Genomic DNA, 18,967 nt, shown 5'->3' on the forward strand with positions numbered 1-18,967 from the left:
CTCGTGTGTGTGTGTGTGTGTGCCTTTCATAAGTTCAGGCGTGGCTGTGTGGTAACAAGCTTGCTTCCCAAACACGTTTCTGGGTTCAGTCCCACTGCATGGCACCTTGGGCAAGTGTCTTCTACTATAGCTTCAGGCTGACCAAAGCCTTGTGAGTGGATTTGTTAGAAGGAAACTGAAAGAAGCCCGTCAAGCAACGATTACACTCTCGGAGTGGTTGGCATGTTAGGAAGGGCATCCAGCTGTAGAAAACCCTGCCAAATCAGACTGGAGTCTGGTGCAGCCTTTCAGCGTGGCAGCCCAGTCAAACCGGCCGACCCATGCCAGCACGGACAACGGACGTTAAATGATGTGTGTGTGTGTGTGTGTGTGTATGTATACGTGTGTATGTATACGTGTGTATGTATGTCTTTTGTGTCTGTGTTTGTTCCCATTTCCGCTTGATACACACACGTAACTTAGTGGTTGGGCAAACGAAACCGATAAAATAAGCACCAGGCTCTAAAATTTTGAGTATTCGAGTCGATTCTTTCAAATTAAAAAGTCTTGAAGGTGGTGCCCCAGCATGACCACGTCGTAAAATATAGAATCTCGCTCAAGGACACGACGCACCTTCGGAATTCGAACCCATAACCTTACGACCGCCAGCCAAGTACTCTAACCCCTAAACCACGTTCTTAAAGCAATTACATAAAACTACAAAAAAGTACGAAACTAAAAGGGCAAAAGCATTCGACAAAGTTTACATAAAAAATAAAGATTGAATTTAATTGTAGTTTATGGATTTTTAGATAATTTGCGATTGCATTCTGTGGGAACGTTCCAACGTTTTTTTAATGCAAATGTAAGTTATAATTACATAAGTCCTAGAGTTCAAATTCCACCGAGGTCGAATTGGCCTTTCATCTCTTCGGGGGGTCGATAAAATAAGTATCAATCGAACACTGGGGGGCGATGTAATCGATTCATCCACGTCCTCTGAAATGACTGGCCTTGTGTCTATATAGTAGAAGGGATTATCATAATTGTTTGTTGATGTTGTAGTTAGAAAGATACGAAACTAAAAAAGGTCCTGTTTGACTTTGCCAATCCGCATGGCAAAGACATCCGGCGAGGTTTTGCAGCTGGTTGCGAAGGAGCACCTTGCTCTCACTCAATTACTGTCTCTAACACACACACACACACGCATATATAACATAACAATACTATATTCCCTACTGTACGGGCTGCCCCGATCCCTCTGTGCCACTTGTAAATACACTATATATACATATATATATAAAATATAACATTACCTGTGTGAACACCTTTCCCGTTGCTTTCTCTTACACACAGACATAATCTAATATATTTTTATACATTGTATTATATACCATACAGACTGTCCCGCCCCATCTATGCCATCTGTATAGATATATGTATATATATATATATATTATAGGACACTGCTCGATTATCGTGAAGGACCTTGCCCTCCGTTTGTGGTTATAAACATACATACATAAACACGTATATATATATATACACAGAGGTATTATACAAGTTGTGTGACTTAGTGGCTTTCATCCTTCGTGATGCTTCGACCGGGTCTTCTCAAGATCTCGGGTACTATATGCACCGTGTGTCGCAGGCTGAAGTACACGGACAAACTCGGAGTGATTGGTACTCGGCCTGACCACGGATCCGCCGACTACGAGGTAAGCAGTAGCTCAGGTTTATTATTATTATTATTATTATTATGATTATTGTGTTTCGTTCTGAGTTCAAACTCCGCCGAGGTCGACTTTGCCTTTCATTCTGTTCGGGGGGGGGGGGTCGCTAAACTAACTACCTTTCGGGCACTGGAGGGGTGGGGACGATGTCATCGACTAGCCCCCTCCCCCAGAATTTCAGGCATTGTGCCAGTATCAGAAAGCATTATTATTATCGCTGTTGTTCACTATGAATAACCCTATGATCAAAACATTCCAACCACGACCACCACAGTTCAAAGTATCCAAATAGTGTTTCAGTGTTCTATTAAAATGGTCGCAAATATTTTTAAGTGGATGTATTTGACTGCTATTTAACTACCAGGGTCATCGTGTTCTTGTTGTTTAGTTCCTTAAAGTCCCTTCCCCTCGGATAAGACCCGACCAGACAGACCCAATAAATCAAAGGTCTTTCTCGTCTGTTATCAAAACCTTGTTATAATTCCATTCGCATCTAGCAATCTAAATCGACTTCGGTAGTTCCATTTTATTTCTATCGATCTCACATGAAGTACGAAAAGCGAGTGTTTGGATACTAATTGCCTGGATTACCACTGACACCTCTACATTATATATATATATATTTGACCCTAAAATATATTTTTTTTATATATAGAACAACTATTCCAGCATGAAGGAGCAAGTGAACTTATTGAAATCCAGGATTTCCAAAATCGTTGAAGGTAAATGTGGGTTAATTTTTGTGGTTTCAGAGTATTTTTTGACTCCTATTTTTAGCGAAGCTGGTGCTTCATAGTGCCCTTGTTATATATAATTGTCATATATATATATATATATATATATATAATATATATATATTAATTTTGCCTATACAGTTGTTTTTAACTTGCGGTCACTAACATTACTTATTCTGGTTTGGTGATACAAACTGGAAAAATAGAACCCAAAACATGATCATATAAACGATTCATTATCAGTCTGCAGAAGTTACGGAGTGACTCACGGGCTAAGAATTTCGTGCATAGACACATTGGAACTCATTAAACTGGTTTCAAATGAAGCTGACTACGTTTATCTACCTGTCATAATTATAATTCTCTGGACTGTTCCAGAATACAAAGTCACATGTTTTATGCATATTTTTCAAATGCTTTTCCTGTTAAGAGGTTCCTTAGACCTCACTGAGAACGTATTTAAACCTAGGTAAACTCAACCTACTATTCGTTTTTCTCTTACTCCATTATTCGGTTGCAGGTGGTGGAGAGAAGGCCAGATTACGACAGACATCTCGTGGAAAGATGCTCCCCAGAGACCGTATCAACACATTGCTAGACTCTGGGTAAGGATATTTATTTCAAACTACTTCCTAAACCAATTGTTCTCCGAACATGGCCCATGCCAATACCCCCTGACTGGCTCCTGTGCCAGTGGCACGTAAAAAGCACCTGCTACACTCTTGGAGTGGTTGGCGTTAGAAAGGGCATCCAGCTGTAGAAACTCTGCCAGATCAGATTGGAGCCTGGTGCATCCCCCTCAGCTTGCCAGTCATCAGTTAAATTGTCTAACCCATGCCAGCATGGAAAGCAGACGTTAAGTTATGATGATGATGATGATGATATACATATTTGTGTTTTGCCGCCAGGCTTCAGTGTGTTGAAATTCAATAAAGAAGTCTGCTTTCTTATCCTTGTGTTTTGGTATCCATAAATATATGTATATATCTATATATCCACAGGTCTCCATTCCTGGAACTGTCGCAGTTGGCCGGCTATGAACTGTATGGCAATGAAGAGGTCCCAGCTGGTGGCATCATCTGTGGCATAGGACGTGTCTCTGGGTAGGTATTGGTAGTGTAACGTGGTGGTAGTGGTGGTGTACTTTCTGTTATTGGGGCTGTGCACATGGAGTAATGTGGTGTGATCAAACGTTCTACTTGTTGATTTCTCTGGTCTGTGTGTGCGTGAAGCTTGTGTATATGAATATTTGTGTAAGGTGTGTGTATTTGAGAGTATTATTGTGTGTGCATCTTAATGTATGTATATCTGTATGTATGAGATTGGGGTATGTATGTGTATATTTTATATATATATATCCATCCAACTATACAACATGCATTTATGTACTTATATATATATACACACACACATACATAGGTGCTGGTGTGGCTGTGTGGTAAGACGCTTGCTTCTCAACCACATGGTTCCCGGGTTCAGTCCCACTGCGTGGCACCTTGGGCAAGTATCTTCTACTATAGCCTCAGGCTGACCAAAGCCTTGCGAGTGGATTTAGTAGATAGAAACTGAAAGAAGCCTGTGGCCATGCTGGGGCACCGCCTTGAATAATTGTTTATTTTGAATTAATCATGCATTATCTCATCGGTTTGAGATTTCGATGATGTGATTGTTCATTTTTAGAATGACATTGTAGGGTGGATGTGACAGGCCAGATCTGGCCAGTTTGAACATAAAACTGAATATTTCAGCCGGATATGGCTGGTTTAAATATTAAAGGATTAAAATCTCACTTTTTTCTGCTACCCCCCCTCTCTCTCTCTCTCTCAAAGTCTCATCCTTTCTCTCTCTCTTTCTTTCTTCAAAGTGTCGAGTGCATGATTGTTGCCAATGACCCCACAGTGAAAGGCGGCTCGTATTACCCCATTACAGTGAAGAAACATGTCCGAGCACAAGAGATAGCACAACAGAATCGCCTGCCCTGCATATACCTAGGTATGTCAGCATTTAGTCAATGCATCCACTTATTTATTATTATTATTATTAATATTGTTATTATTATTATTATTATTATTATTATTTTTATCATTATTATCATCATTATTGAGTGAGAGAGGAGTGCATGCCATCAAAGTGATGCTGGGGTACAAATATACAAAGCCCAATGTACCCATCATGACTACCCGTCTGATTAGGGTACACCAGACACATGCATCAGATGACGTCAGATATCAAAGGGGAGATAAATGACATTCGCTTCTTTAATTTTATGTCGAGATAAGAACTTTGGGACAAATTGACCAACAGTTGGAATTCAACTTCGGACTGGAACAATAAATAGAATGATTGCATCACAGAATTAATTCTCATCCATCTTTAACCTCTCAGGATGGGCTACTCGACCTCAAGAATATTCTAACTGGGCCCCACCTGCGAGGTCATGCGCTGTTTATCTTGATATGAGATCACCATGTCGCGCACGTATGGTTGTGATGCATGTGCCTGGTGTACCCTTATCAGACGGGTAGTCCTGATGGGTATACTGGGCTTCGTATATTTGTACCCCAGTGTCACTTCGATGGTATGCACCACTTCCTCACTCAATAATAATAATAATAATAATAATAATAATATTTGCTTGTGTGTTTGTAATTTGACAGTGGATTCCGGTGGTGCCAACCTCCCTCGTCAGGCCAATGTGTTTCCAGACCGAGACCATTTCGGGCGGATCTTCTTCAACCAAGCCAACATGTCTTCACTAGGAATTCCACAGGTATTTCCAGTTTCATATCAACTTAGCATTGTGGTTGTTGTTGTTGTTGTTGTTATTCAACCCTAGTTCAGTCCTGATCCAGTAGGACCTATGATCAAAAACGTTACTACTGTGACCATCCTGTCTTTTATTCAGACATAGTGTATCTAGGACTACGTCAGCTTGTGTGCTCTTCCTTGTTATTGTTTCACCCCAGGTCAGTCCTGATCCAGCAGAGGTATGATCAAAGACGTTCCAGCCGTGACCATCCCATCTTTTATTCAGACATAAGTGTATCTAGGACTACATTATCCTCCAAGAGACTCTTAGTGAAAACTGCAAAGCAAATGTTTTTAAAATTGCAGGCCTTGTGCCAAAATTTGAAATCATTGGGACAACTGTGGCCAACGAATTTGGGAAAAGCTGGGACAGCTGTGACCTGTCTGAGAAATGACCCATGCAAGATGGGTGATTGAAATCATTACTACTACCTCTACTACTACTACTACTACTACTACTACTACTACTACTACTACTGCTGCTGCTGCTGCTACTACTACCAGTCCTCCCTCCTTAATTGTCTCTGTTTTCCTTCGCAGATTGCCATAGTCCTGGGAAGCTGTACGGCTGGGGGTGCCTACGTCCCCGCCATGGCTGATGAGAGCGTCATTGTGCGTAAACAGGGCACAATATTTTTGGCTGGCCCACCCTTGGTAAGTATCACCATTGTACACGGAATGTTTCAACTGACAGTTGAAACATTCCTGTCACAACATGGGACCTTGAAGATTGCTAAAATGCAAGAAAGTATACTAATCCTTTAATATTCAATATTTCATTCTTTTCAATTCCTTTCAAGCTTTGGGCCTCATGGAGGCAATGACCAAAGCCTTTGGCACATAATAGCATCCATTACCCTCTCAGAGTGGTTGGCGTTAGGAAGGGCATCCAGTCATAGAAACCATGCCAAATCAGACTGGAGCCTGGTGCAGCCTTCCAGTTTCCCAGCCCTAGTCAAACTGTCCAACCCATGCCAGCATGGACAACAGACGTTAAATGATTATATATATATATATATATATATATATATATATATTGTGGGATTCTTTCAGTTTCCATCTACCAAGTCCACTCACAAGGCTTTGGTTGGCTCAAGGTTATAGGAGAGGACACTTTCCCAATGTGCCACACAGTGGGACTGAACCCGGAACCATGTGCCTGGGAAGTGAACTTCCTACCACACAGCCACACCTCTACAGTCCCCTTACAAGGCATTGATCAAGTCAATCTGACACCGTATTAGAAGACACCTGCCCAAGGTGCCACGCAGTGATATTGAACCCAGAACCACATGTTTACGGAAGCAACACCTTAACCACACCTGTCTTGTTTCATTTAAACTCTTTTATTGTGAAACCATTTTTATTTCCCCAGGTGAAAGCGGCCACGGGAGAGGAAGTCTCCGCAGAAAACCTGGGTGGAGCAGATTTGCATTGTGGGTAAGTCCTTTCACGAGAGTGACACGGGTTTTTGGTGGTGGAGGGCATGGGGAGAAGCAGGTTGTTGTTTCGCCCCCAGGTCAGTCTCGATCCAGCAGACCTATGACCAAAGATGCTCCAACTATGACCATCCCATCTTTTATTGACACATAATGTATCTAGGAATACATTATGAAATGTGTCCTTTTAATGTTGTTGTTTAACCCGAGGTCAGTCCTGATCTGGTAGACCTGTGATCAAAGATGTTTCAGCTGTGACCATCCCGTCTTTTATTGAGGCATAGTGTATCTAGGACTACATTATCTAATGTTCCCATCTTTGTTGTTTAGCCCCCGGTCAATCCTGATCCAGCAGACCTATGACCAAAGATGTTTCAACGATAACCATCCCATCTTCTTTTCAGGCATAGTGTACCTTGGACTACATTATCTGATGTATCCTGCATTATTGCTGTTGTTGTTTAGCCCCAGGTCAGTCTTGGTCCAATAGTTTTATGATCAGAGATGTTCTAGCCATGACCGTCCCATCTCTTATTCGGGCGTAGTGTACCTTGGACTACATTATCTCATGTGTCCATTATTGCTGTTGATAAGCTTTTAATATACTTGGCAGAATATTAGGGTTGGAACCTTAAAATAAAATGTCCTGACCAGCAATTAATTTATCTGATCTGATCTTCTTTCAGAAAGTCTGGTGTGACTGACCACTATGCCCAAGATGATGGCCATGCCCTACACATTGCTCGCCGGATTGTCTCCAACTTGAATTACGTGAAGAAGCCTAATGTACGTATATCGAACTGTTTGTTCTTTTTGTTATTCTTATCTGCTGTTGATGTCATTGTTTTGTTATTGCTGTTGTTGTTATTTTCGTCAGCTTGACTGACCATACATGCAGGCATGGTTGTGTAGTCCAGGGGTTTTCAAATTTTTTGACTTGCGGACCCCTTTATATTTCAGGCTTTACCTTAGGGGGACCCCCTTATAAACGCTTATGAAATTTATACATAAATATTTGCTTAAAATAACATTTTTACATTTATTTATTTAACAGTATTTAACAAATAGGTTTATTGTCAATTAAAAGATTTCGATTAAAAAACATATATAAAATCAAATTGCCCATAAAAAGTATTTGCTGTCCACGGACCCCCTGTCTTGTCCTTGCGGACCACGATTTGAAAACCCCTGGTGTAGTAAGAGGTTTATATTTTCATCATCATGGTCATCATCATCATCATGGTCATTTAATGCCTGTTTTCCACGCTGGCATGGGTGGGATGGGATGGTTTGACAAGAGCCAGAGAGCTAATGATGCCTGTCCATCTTTCTCTTCCAGGTGACCATCACTGAGGTAGAGGAGCCTGTCCATCCGGCTGACGAACTCTACGGACTTGTGGGTAGTAATTTGAAGAAGAGTTTTGATGTCAGAGAGGTGCGTAACCTGGTTGTTTTTTTTAATTTGTACTAAGGTTATTAGTTTGACACTTGGGAAAAATGGTAAGCTCTTTTATGTTTTGAGCCTAAGCTCTTCGACAGAAAGAAAGAAGAGGAGATAAAGAGAGAGAGAATGAAAAAACGTGTAGAGTTCAGCAGTCCAACACACACACACACACACGTGTGTGTGTGTTATCTTCTAGAATATTGTTGTTCCTCACTAACCAAAGTCTCTCTTTCCTTGCCATAATTCTACAGGTGATTGCCAGAACAGTGGATGGAAGTAGGTTCGATGAGTTCAAGTCCATGTATGGTGATTCCATTGTCACTGGTAAGTGGAAACATCTGTGTCTGTTTCTTTGTTTCCCTCTGGTAAGAATGGCTTCTTACGTAACTGTCTTTGACAGTTATGTGTGTGTGTGTGTCCTTATCATTTAACCTTTTTGATACGAACCCACCTGAGACCACCTCAGGTTCTCTGACACAAACTTACTGTTTTTAAAGTCATCTAAATTATAATCTTCCATCAAAATTTTATGTTAATTTGTTCCAGAGCCCAGCTTGCTTAATAATAAGAAAGTTATTTTACCAAATTCTTCACTTTATTAAAAATTAATTGAAACAAAGGCAGCATAGACTGACAGAAATATGGTAAGAAAAGGGTTAACGTCCGTTTTCCGTGCTGGCATGGGTTGGACAGTTTGACCAAAGCTGCCAAGCCTGGGAGCTGCTCCAGACTCCAGTTGTCTGTTCTGGCATGATTTCTACAGCTGGATGCCCTTCCTAACGCCAACCACAAAGTGTACTGGGTGCTTTTTACATGGCATCAGGGCTTTTTTTTATGTGGAACCTGCACAAGTGCTTTGTGCTTTGTGTGTGTATATCTCGTAGTGGTTGCACAGAAACAATGTTGTGAACAAACAAGCATTTAGATCAGTCCAAATATGTTTGGGACATCTTTGGATGTATACAACGGTCATATTCACTCTTTGCCATGGAGAACCTTTCTCGTTTTAGCCAATTGGTGTTCAAAAGCACCACCAGTCATTTCAAGGTTCCCTCTCAGCAGAACGGTAAATGCTTCATTTCTAAATTCTGTGCTGACATCAGCATTGTCCATTGCAAGGGAGACAACTGTGGAAGCATTTTGAGAATCTTTGTTGTCTTGTATGAAATCCAACATCCAGACCCTGCGTTTCTCAACCTCTTTACCCTTACGTAACCCTTAAAATAAGTTACGTGTCTCAAGGAACCCCTGCACAAAAAAATGTTGTATACCATATCGTTCTCATATTTTTTCATTGTAATTCACGTGGTCAATATTCTGATCTACACATGCTGACCATGTATGACGCTGGTCCCAGCTTATCAAGCAACACACACACATATATATATATATACATACACACACACACACACACATAGATAGATAGATAGACAGACAGACATATGGGTGGATACACACACACACACATATTTATATATACCTATATAAACATATTTCCACAGGTTTTGCACGTATCTGGGGTTATCCAGTTGGAATCCTTGGAAATAATGGAGTCCTTTTTTCAGAATCAGCCCTAAAGGTAAGTTTTAAAAACTTCTGCCCTGTTCCTGCCATCCACCCTAAACCACCTCCCTTTTTCGTTTCAGGGTGGGGTTGGGGTGATTTTCTCTAGTCTTTTCCTTGTTTTAGAGCAGAGATTTTCAACGTGGGTGATACTTCCCCCCAAGAGGGCCCTGGGCACTGAAGGGGGCTAGTGAGGTAACGTGATTACCATATTAAATTTTACCTGTAGTTGTAATTTTATTATATATATAATTAAACTAGTGATGGTTATTAAAATAAAATGCAATCTCATCAGACGGGGGCAAGTCATTAACTTGCAACGTTTAAAGTAAATCTACAAATCTTGTCTTTCATCATCATCATTTAACATCCGTTGCCCATGCTGGCATGGGTTGGACGGTTTGACTGGGAACTGGCAAGACAGAAAGCTGCACCAGGCTCCAATCTGATCTGGCATGGTTTCTACAGCTGGATGCCCTTCCCAACGCCAACCACGCCAAGAGTGTAGTGGATGCTTTTTATGTGCCACCAGCACGGGAGCCAGTCAGGTGGCACTGGCAACGTTGTATATATGTGTGTGTGTCTTTGTGTCTGTGGTTGTCTCCCACAACACTAGGTGGTGCTCCAGCATGGCTACAGTCTAATAATAAGCTTCTCACCACACTGCCATGCCTGCGCCTAGTGGATAAAAACATTAGTTACTGCTGTGCAGTTACCTAGAGGTTCTGAGTTCAAACCCAGCAAGGCACTAAGGCAGTGTTTCGCAACCTATTTTTCCCCAGGGCCCTACTCTAACTTTCCAGAAAAATCTATGGGAAATGTACAGATGGAATATATTTGCTGTGTAAAAATGTTTTTTGCAATTCCATGTCCCACTAAAAGAAAAAAAATGTTGGATCCCATTGCCACACTGTTGGGAATCCCTCCACTAAGGTGAACCACAAGACACCTGAAAGAGGCCGGGGCATACAATGGCTGGGACCTAGAGAAAGCACCTATCAATTAATACATAGAAATAGTTAATTAATTAATTTTCTTGAATTATATTTCAGGCAACACATTTCATTGAGCTCTGCTGCCAGAGAGGTATCCCACTCTTGTTCTTACAGAATATCACAGGTAAGGGGTCTTTCACATGCACAGATACCCTCATTCTACCCTTAATTCTACCCACAGAACCCAGAGAGATATCCCCACACTAGGCATGCACTGTCTTCCATGAACAGAGTGAGACCTTGGGGACAATCTTAAATGGGGACACAAACACCCTTTTATCTCTTTCAACAATCCAAACACACAGTCACTACACCTGCCCAGGTAGGGCTCTGCAATTGATCCTTTGGTTCTAACACATCATCATCATCGTTTAATGTCTGGCTCCCATGCTAACTGTAATGGCCAAATCTCCCCTCAACAAACTCCCTACAGTTTTCAACCCTTTGGCATTTAAACTAGCCATATCTGGCCGAAATATTCCTCTTGTTTTGTGTTCAAACTGACCACATCCAGCCTCTTACAATGTCATTCTAGAAAAATTATCAATCAAATTAATGAGATAATGCATAATTAATTGAAAACCGTATGAATAAATAAACATTACATTTGGCAGAATAATCCGATTGTTAATGAGTGATCTCTTTAGCATTTAAATTGACTGCATTCAGCCCAAATATTTTGTTTTATGTCCAAACTGGCCAGATCCAGCATCTCAAACCTACCCTACAATGCCATTCTAAAAATAAACAATCCGCAGGAGTGGCTGTGTGGTAAGAAGCTTGCTGGAAGACATTTGCCCAAGGTGCCCTGCAGTGGGACTGAACCTGGAACCTTGTGGTTGGGAAGCAAGCTTTCTCTATTAGAAATTTTTGTTACTTTTGTCTTATATTTTTGTATTGTTATATACTTTTTTTGTTTATTTATATATTTCTTTCTTCCCGCAAGGTTTCATGGTCGGCCGTGAAGCAGAGATTGGAGGAATTGCCAAAAACGGTGCCAAGATGGTAACAGCAGTCGCCTGTGCCAAAGTACCCAAAATTACTGTTATAATTGGCGGCAGTTATGGCGCAGGAAATTATGGAATGTGTGGACGAGCTTACAGGTAAACACCAAAAGAAATGTACTGTTTTGTATCTTTTAATCCTCTGCAGGTGTGGCTGTGTGGTAAGAAGCTTGCTTCCAAACCATGTGGTTCTGGGTTCAGTCCCACTGCATGGCACCTTGGGCAAGTGTCTTCTACTATAGCCTTGGGCTGACCAAAGCCTTGTGAGTGGATTTGGTAGATGGAAACTGAAAGAAGCCCATCGTATATATATATATATATATATATAGGCACAGGAGTGGCTGTGTGGTAAGTAGCTTGCTTACCAACCACATGGTTCCCGGTTCAGTCCACTGCGTGGCACCTTGGGCAAGTGTCTTCTACTATAGCCTTGGGCCGACCAAAGCCTTGTGAGTGGATTTGGTTGACAGAAACTGAAAGAAGCCCATGGCATGTGTGTGCTTGTCCCCTATCACTGCTCGACAGACCCTTGGAGTAGGGTGCAGCTCTCTGGTTTGCCCAACTGATGCCAGCATGGAAGACAAACGTTAAAGGATGATGGGCAGGGCCTCAGATAGGGAATATAAGGGCTTAAAAGATGTAGTGGTTTCTCAGGTAGGTGTGGTTCTATGTAGCTTTTTGTCTCCCGACGTTCTGAGTTCAAATCCTGCCAAGGTTTTGTCTTTGCTGTTTGTCTTCCAGGCACCAATAAAAATATGGGTCCTGCTCTGCTCCTTTAAATCTTCATGGCCCTTGAAGTTGGGTGGCTTGGTGGGGGGGGGGGGGTTGAGTGATGATGATGATGTTTGTGATTATAAAGTCACTGGCTGTGATGCTGATTGATGAGGAGGAGGAAAGTGATGATGATGATGATGATGACAATGATGAGGATTGTGATGATGATGGTGGTGGGGATGATAATGATAGTGGTGATTATTATGATGATGATGATAATGATGGTGACAATGATGATGATGATGATGGCGGTGATAACGATTATAATGATGATGATGTCTAATCACTCCCCCCCCCCTCCGGCCTCTTCTTTTACAGCCCTCGTTTCCTCTACATGTGGCCCAACGCCCGCATCTCGGTGATGGGAGGAGAACAAGCCGCCAACGTCCTGGCACAGATTACAAGAGAACAGAAGAAGCGGGAGGGCAAAGAGGTGAGTGCAGTTTAGACCTTCGTCTATTGGCTTTCCACTGCTGGCGGGTGGCCATGGAAGTCGCTAACCTGTGGACCCTGACCCCACCTAAGTGAGGGTGTGTGGGTGGGATCTGTGCTGCAGACTTATGATCAAATGCGTTACGATCAAGCAGCAGCTGTAGTAGTAGTAGTAGTGGTGGTGGTGGTGGTGGTGGTTGTAGTAATAGTAGTAGTAGCAGCAGTAGTAGTAGTGGTGGTGGCTATAGTAGTAGTAGCAGCGGTGGTTGTAGTAGTAGTAGTAGTAGCAGCGGTGGTTGTAGTAGTAGTAGTAGTAGCAGTGGTGGTTGTAGTGGTAGTAGTAGCAGCAGCAGCAGTAGTAGTGGTGGTGGTGGTGGTTGTAGTAGTAGTAGTAGTAGTAGCAGCAGCAGTAGTAGTGGTGGTTGTAGTAGCAGTAGTGGTAGTAGTAGTAATTGTGGTGGTTGTAGTAACTGCAGTAGTAGTAGTAGTATTGGTCCCTGTATTTGAGCAATACTACTACAACACAGTGTGTGTGTGTGTTGAACTGCAACCAGCCCTTAAGTTTTCTTCATTTCATTTTCCTTTTTTCTGTTTTATTTTATTTTTAAAAAAAAAACAAAAAAAAACCCTCAACAAAACCCTTCTCCAGTGGTCAACAGAAGAAGAAGAGGCCCTGAAAGCACCTGTGATTCAAAAATATGAAGCTGAGGGCAGCCCTTACTTTTCCAGCGCAAGGTGAGACGGTCTTCATCTCCTTCTCTGATCTTTGGCTGCAACTGACCGTTCCAGTTTTGTTTCCTTTGTCTGGTTTTAACCGTTTGAGTGTCCAAAGTGTCTTCGTAAGTTTGTATTGGTGCATGCGTGGATTTGTGGATGGTTCCAGGTTCAGTCCCACTACGTGACATCTTGGGCAGGTGTCTTCTACTATAGCCCCAGGTCGGCCAAAGCCTTGTGAGTGGATTTGGTTGACCAGTGGTTCTCAGCCAGGATCCATATGATTCCTGCGGGTCCATGTAAGATTTTTGGGGGTCCACGCAGCAAAATAGTAAATTGGGGATCCACAAGGGTTTTTTAAGGGCCCCTGAAGAGATTTTGCTTCAGATGTACCTGTTGCAAGAAACAGGTACAGTCTGATTTGGCATGGTTTCTATGGCTGGGTGCCCTTCTTAACACCAACCACTTTACCGGGTGCTTTTACGTGTCACCTGCACAGGTGCCATTTGTGTGACACCAGTATCTGCCATGACTATGATTTCACTTGGCTTGATGGGTCTTCCCAAGCACAGCATTTGGCCAAAGGACTCGGTCATCTGTCATTGCCTTCGTGAGGCCCAACACTTGAATGGTGCTTTCTACCTGACGCCGGCATCGAACACACCAGGAACATGATGATGGAGATGATATATTTATGTCAAATCTCTTTTCCTTTCATTCCCATTTTGCATTTCTGTTACTTTCTCTCTCATATTCCAACCATTCTGCATTCCAGACTCTGGGACGATGGTGTGATAGATCCAGTGGACACTCGAACCGTAATTGGTCTCAGCCTAAGTGCAGCTCTCAACTCTCCAGTCATGCCAACCAACTTCGGAATCTTCCGGATGTAAATTTTATATTTCAGGAAAAAAAAATGAAGAAACAAAACCTACAAAAAATTTTAAAAAAGGAAGAGACACAAATGAGTGTATGTTTGTGTGTATGTGTATATATAGATATGTGTGTGTGTGTTGATGCAGTATAGACCTATTTGTAGTAAGATCATACCCCTTTCAGTCTGGCCCCATTTCTGCCTAAACTAAACAAAAATGGATATCTCGCTTTGCTTCAGAGTTACTGTCTGGGTCACAAGATCTTTTATAGTTTTAAATGGCAAAGGCATGAACCCCACTAATTCCCATGTCTTCTCGCACCTTCCATTCCGCCTCCACGCACCTATTCCCCGGCCAGTCCTCACCTTCTCGTTCCTTGCCGTTGCCACCACGAAATAAAGACAGTGTGTGATTTCAGATGTGATTTGGCTGTTGTTTCTAGCAGATTATGTAACCACATATAGCCTACTTCTTTGATGTTTTTTAAAAAATTTATGACATCACAAGGGTGTTTATATTTATGACATTACTGGTGTATTTGTGACATCACAGTTCTGTTTAGATATAGGACCCCACTGGTTTTATCCCTTTTGCATATAAACCAGCCATATCCAGCCCCAATATTCTACCTGTCTCAAGTTCAAACTGGCCATATCAGGCCTCTTATACTTCCCCTACAATGTCATTCTAAAATGAACAATCACGTCATTGAAATCTCAAAGCTATGAGATAATCCAGGATTAATTGAAAACCATCTGAATAAATAAGGATTACATTTGACAGGGTAATCTGAGTGCTAAAGGGTTAGGTTAAGATTTCATCTTAAAGACCCTCCTTCGGTCATGAATGACCATGGGATTGCATCTAGAAAGTTCCCCTCCGAGGCACAAGTCTGGGCAAGGTTGCTTATGGAAGACCAGCGGTTGTCCATGCATACCAGCCTCCACCTCTCCACACGACTGATGTTATCCAAGGGAGAGGCAAAGGGGCCGATACATTTTGGCACCAGTGACGTCGCAACTCAGTGAACTGGAGCAACATAAAATGAAGTGTCTTGCTCAAGACCACAACACACAGCCCAGTCTGGAAATCGAACTCACAACCTCATGGTTGTGAACCTGACACTCTAACCACAGCTATCAGCTAAATTAATGCAAACTCTTGACCGAAGGTCACAACTAGAAAATGACTATTTTTAAATCTCACAACCTGAGATATTCAGCAACATTACTTTGGAGCAAAGATTGTTTGCCAACATAACATGGCAGTCCTGGTCTCCTGGGGCTAAATTACAGCAACATTCATCCTAGACCGGGACTGCCATGTTATGTTGGCAAACAACCTTTACTACAAAGGCCACAACCTTTTCATGTGAGATTTCATAGCTATCTTCACACAACAACTGGCTAAACAAACACATTTGGATTCCAATGGTCACGACCACAATTTTTGGAGCTGTGACCTCATATATGAGGTCATTATGATCTTTGCCAGGTTATGACTTTGTTTTGAAGTCATAAGCTCGTTTTTGCAGCTATGACCTCCTATATAAGGTTATGATGTCTGAAGTCATAATCTCAATCATAAAGTTATGACCTCGTTTATAAAGTCATAACCTTGTTTTTACAGTTATGACCTTATATAAAGTCATGATTTTATATTTTAAAATTATGACCTCATGTTACAAGTTATGATCCCATGCAGGGGTCACCACTGCATGCATAAGGTCCTATGTTTGGAACTCTGACCTTGTACAAAAGGTCAATATATTTGGGGTTTTTTTAAAATTTTTCTTATTTTATTTATTTATATATTTCACATTCTTTTTTATTGTTTTCGGGAACTTTTCAATAGTTTTGCAGAATATTTGTTTTTGGTTATTGGAATCGGGTCGGAATTGAACTGGGGTCCCCTAGGTTATGGGTACTAAAACTCATGTTAATAATGTTTCTGTTATTGCAAAAGAAAAGAAAAGAAAAAAAAAAACAGAAAAGAAAAGTAAAAAGTTAGTAAATAAATCACTTGACATATTTCCACTGTTGTTTTTGTTTTTTTTTGTACCAGTCATATACTTGGGCTGCATTCAGTCCCAAGTACACTTCAACAGATTTCTCTCTCTGTTCATCTACACCATCATCATTTTACTTAATGTCCACTTTTCCATACTTGCATGGGTCGGGGAGGAATTTGTTGAGGCAGAGGTTTCTGCAGTTGGGAAGCCCTTCCTGTCAGCAACCCTCCCAGAAGATTACAAATGAACGACACTGCTTGTATGAAGGTGATGCTTGTTTACAACTATTATGTCATGTCAAGACAAGGGGACACTGACACACACACACAAACACACACATTCATACAACACACTATATATCTCTCTCTTTATATATGTATATAGCTTTTTGGCCTTCTGGATTAGATCAAAGTGTAATATATATATATATATATATATATTATGATGGAATAATTAAGGAACACATGAAGGCAGAGAGTTCCGTGAAGAAACATCTACAGAAATGCCAGACCCAGGAGTTCTCAGTGCACATCAAAGCAACACAGCGTAACAGGGGCAACCTTAGAATCTCTGAGGCAATCCTCATACACCACAAGAAACCGAAGATCAACAATAGAAGGGAGTTACAGGAAGCTAGCTGGTTGCTATAGCAACACCCTTCTACACATGTCCACTCCTCACATGCTTATACACACGTACATCGTCAACATTCGTCTATTTCTTGAGGATGGGCATCATAACCGCGAAATATTGAATACAAGGTAAGTCTACATTAATTCACATATTTGTTTCCTTGTGATTTACTTGCATTTACTTCACATTGTTTTGGCCTTACCCAGGATCTTTTATACGATATATATATATATATGTGTGTGTGTTCGGTGCAAGCATGGTTGTGTGGTAAGAAGTTTGCTTCCCAACCACATGGTTCTGGGTTCAGTCCCACTGCGTGGCACCTTGGGCAAGTGTCTTCTACTATAGCCTCGGGCAAACCAAAGCCTTGTGATTGGATTTGGTAGACGGAAACTGAAAGAAGCCCGTCGTGTGTGTGCGTGTGTGTATGTATGTATGTATGTATGTATGTATGAATGAATGAATGATCAATAAGTATCCGGACTATAAGTTCTGAGTTCAAATTCCACTTTGGTTGACTTTGCCTTTCATCCTTTCAGGGTCAATAAATTTAGTACCAGTGAAACACTGGGGGTTGATGTAATCAACTAGCCCTTTCTCCAAAATTTCAGGTCTTGTATCTTTAGTAGTAGAAAGGATTATTATTATTATTACAAAGTGTCCAGTTCACACTGTGAAGTGGTTGGTGACTGGAAGAGCATCCAGCTGTAAAAACCCTGCCAAAACTGACCTCACCTGTGCTGGTGCCATGTAAAAAGCACCGAGTCCACTCTGTAGGTTGGTTGGTGTTAGGAAGGGCATCCGGCAGCCGTAAAAACCATGCTGAAACAGACCCAGAGGTGTGCTGCAGTCTTCTGCCTGGTCAGCTTCTGTCGAACTGTCCAACCCATGCCAGCATGGAAGGTAGACATTAAATGATGATGATGATGATGGTGATTTAAGCATCAGACAAAACCTAGAGACACATTTACACAATCCTGTATACAGGCACACACACATATATCAACACATATATGTACGCACACCATTCAAACATACCCACACACACATAAACACAAACATACAAAGACACATGCACACACACACACACTTCTATGTACAACATGCTCGGACAAGAATCAATGAGGGTCAGTCTGCAAGAAATAGCAGCCAAATCTCCCTGAAAACCACTCTAATGCCTTAAAAAAAAGAAGGAAACAGCACATGATATAGTCGTAGATATACCCCTAAAACGATGGAATGGTCAAGGCTGGAGTGTCTTTGATCAAAGCTCTGTTGGATTTGGGCTGATCCAGGACTAAATAACCAGGATGATCACAGCTGGAACATCTCTGATCATAGGCCTACTGGATCAGGACTGACCTGGGGCTAAACAACAGCAACAGGGGAGAACACATCAGATAATGTAGTCCTAGACACACTTATATCTGAATAAATGATGGGGTGGTCATAACTGGAATGTCTCTGATCATAACCCCCTTGGATTTTGGCTGACTTGGGGTTAAACAACATCAACAAGGATGGATACATTGGATAATGTAGTCCTAGATGCACTATGTCTGAATAAAAGATGGGGTGGTCATGCCTGGAACACCTTTAATCATAGGTCTATCTGAGTCAGGATTCACCAGGGCTAAACAATAATAACTACAGGGAAGGGCACATTGTATAATGTAGTCCAAGATATGCTATGCCAGGACTAAGAAAAGGCTGGTCACAACTGGATTGATTCTGATTACAGGTGGTCTGCTGGATCTAGACTGACCCAGGGCTAAATGGCCACAACATGTTCAGGCTTGGTATGTTTGCTATTGAGGCCTACCACCACC

At 41.7% G+C, this 18,967-nt stretch overlaps 1 protein-coding gene across 7 annotated transcripts in view; it reads left to right on the forward strand.

The window, feature by feature from the left end:
- The window catches only part of LOC106867520 (methylcrotonoyl-CoA carboxylase beta chain, mitochondrial), a 37,310-nt gene extending 20,782 nt beyond the window's left edge, over positions 1-16,528 (forward strand). For 2 of the 7 annotated variants that reach the window (XM_089344720.1, XM_089344721.1), the window contains exons 2-17: positions 2,368-2,434; positions 2,967-3,051; positions 3,448-3,549; positions 4,311-4,438; positions 5,104-5,216; positions 5,795-5,908; positions 6,630-6,694; positions 7,380-7,479; positions 8,033-8,128; positions 8,389-8,461; positions 9,640-9,716; positions 10,753-10,819; positions 11,642-11,798; positions 12,792-12,906; positions 13,555-13,640; positions 14,395-16,528. In XM_089344720.1, the coding sequence (XP_089200846.1) occupies positions 2,383-2,434; positions 2,967-3,051; positions 3,448-3,549; positions 4,311-4,438; positions 5,104-5,216; positions 5,795-5,908; positions 6,630-6,694; positions 7,380-7,479; positions 8,033-8,128; positions 8,389-8,461; positions 9,640-9,716; positions 10,753-10,819; positions 11,642-11,798; positions 12,792-12,906; positions 13,555-13,640; positions 14,395-14,512 (1,548 nt within the window). In that variant the 5' untranslated portion in view covers positions 2,368-2,382 and the 3' untranslated portion in view covers positions 14,513-16,528. Of the gene's footprint in view, positions 1-1,078; positions 1,698-2,367; positions 2,435-2,966; positions 3,052-3,447; positions 3,550-4,310; positions 4,439-5,103; positions 5,217-5,794; positions 5,909-6,629; positions 6,695-7,379; positions 7,480-8,032; positions 8,129-8,388; positions 8,462-9,639; positions 9,717-10,752; positions 10,820-11,641; positions 11,799-12,791; positions 12,907-13,554; positions 13,641-14,394 lie in introns of those variants that run through there. The other 5 variants (XM_089344718.1, XM_089344719.1, XM_089344717.1 and 2 more) reach the window with 4 other exon arrangements.
- The last annotated feature ends 2,439 nt before the right edge of the window (positions 16,529-18,967 follow it).

This window comes from Octopus bimaculoides, chromosome 28 (assembly GCF_046866305.1).
Source record: "Octopus bimaculoides isolate indiv1 chromosome 28, ASM4686630v1, whole genome shotgun sequence".
Lineage (NCBI taxonomy): Eukaryota > Metazoa > Mollusca > Cephalopoda > Octopoda > Octopodidae > Octopus > Octopus bimaculoides.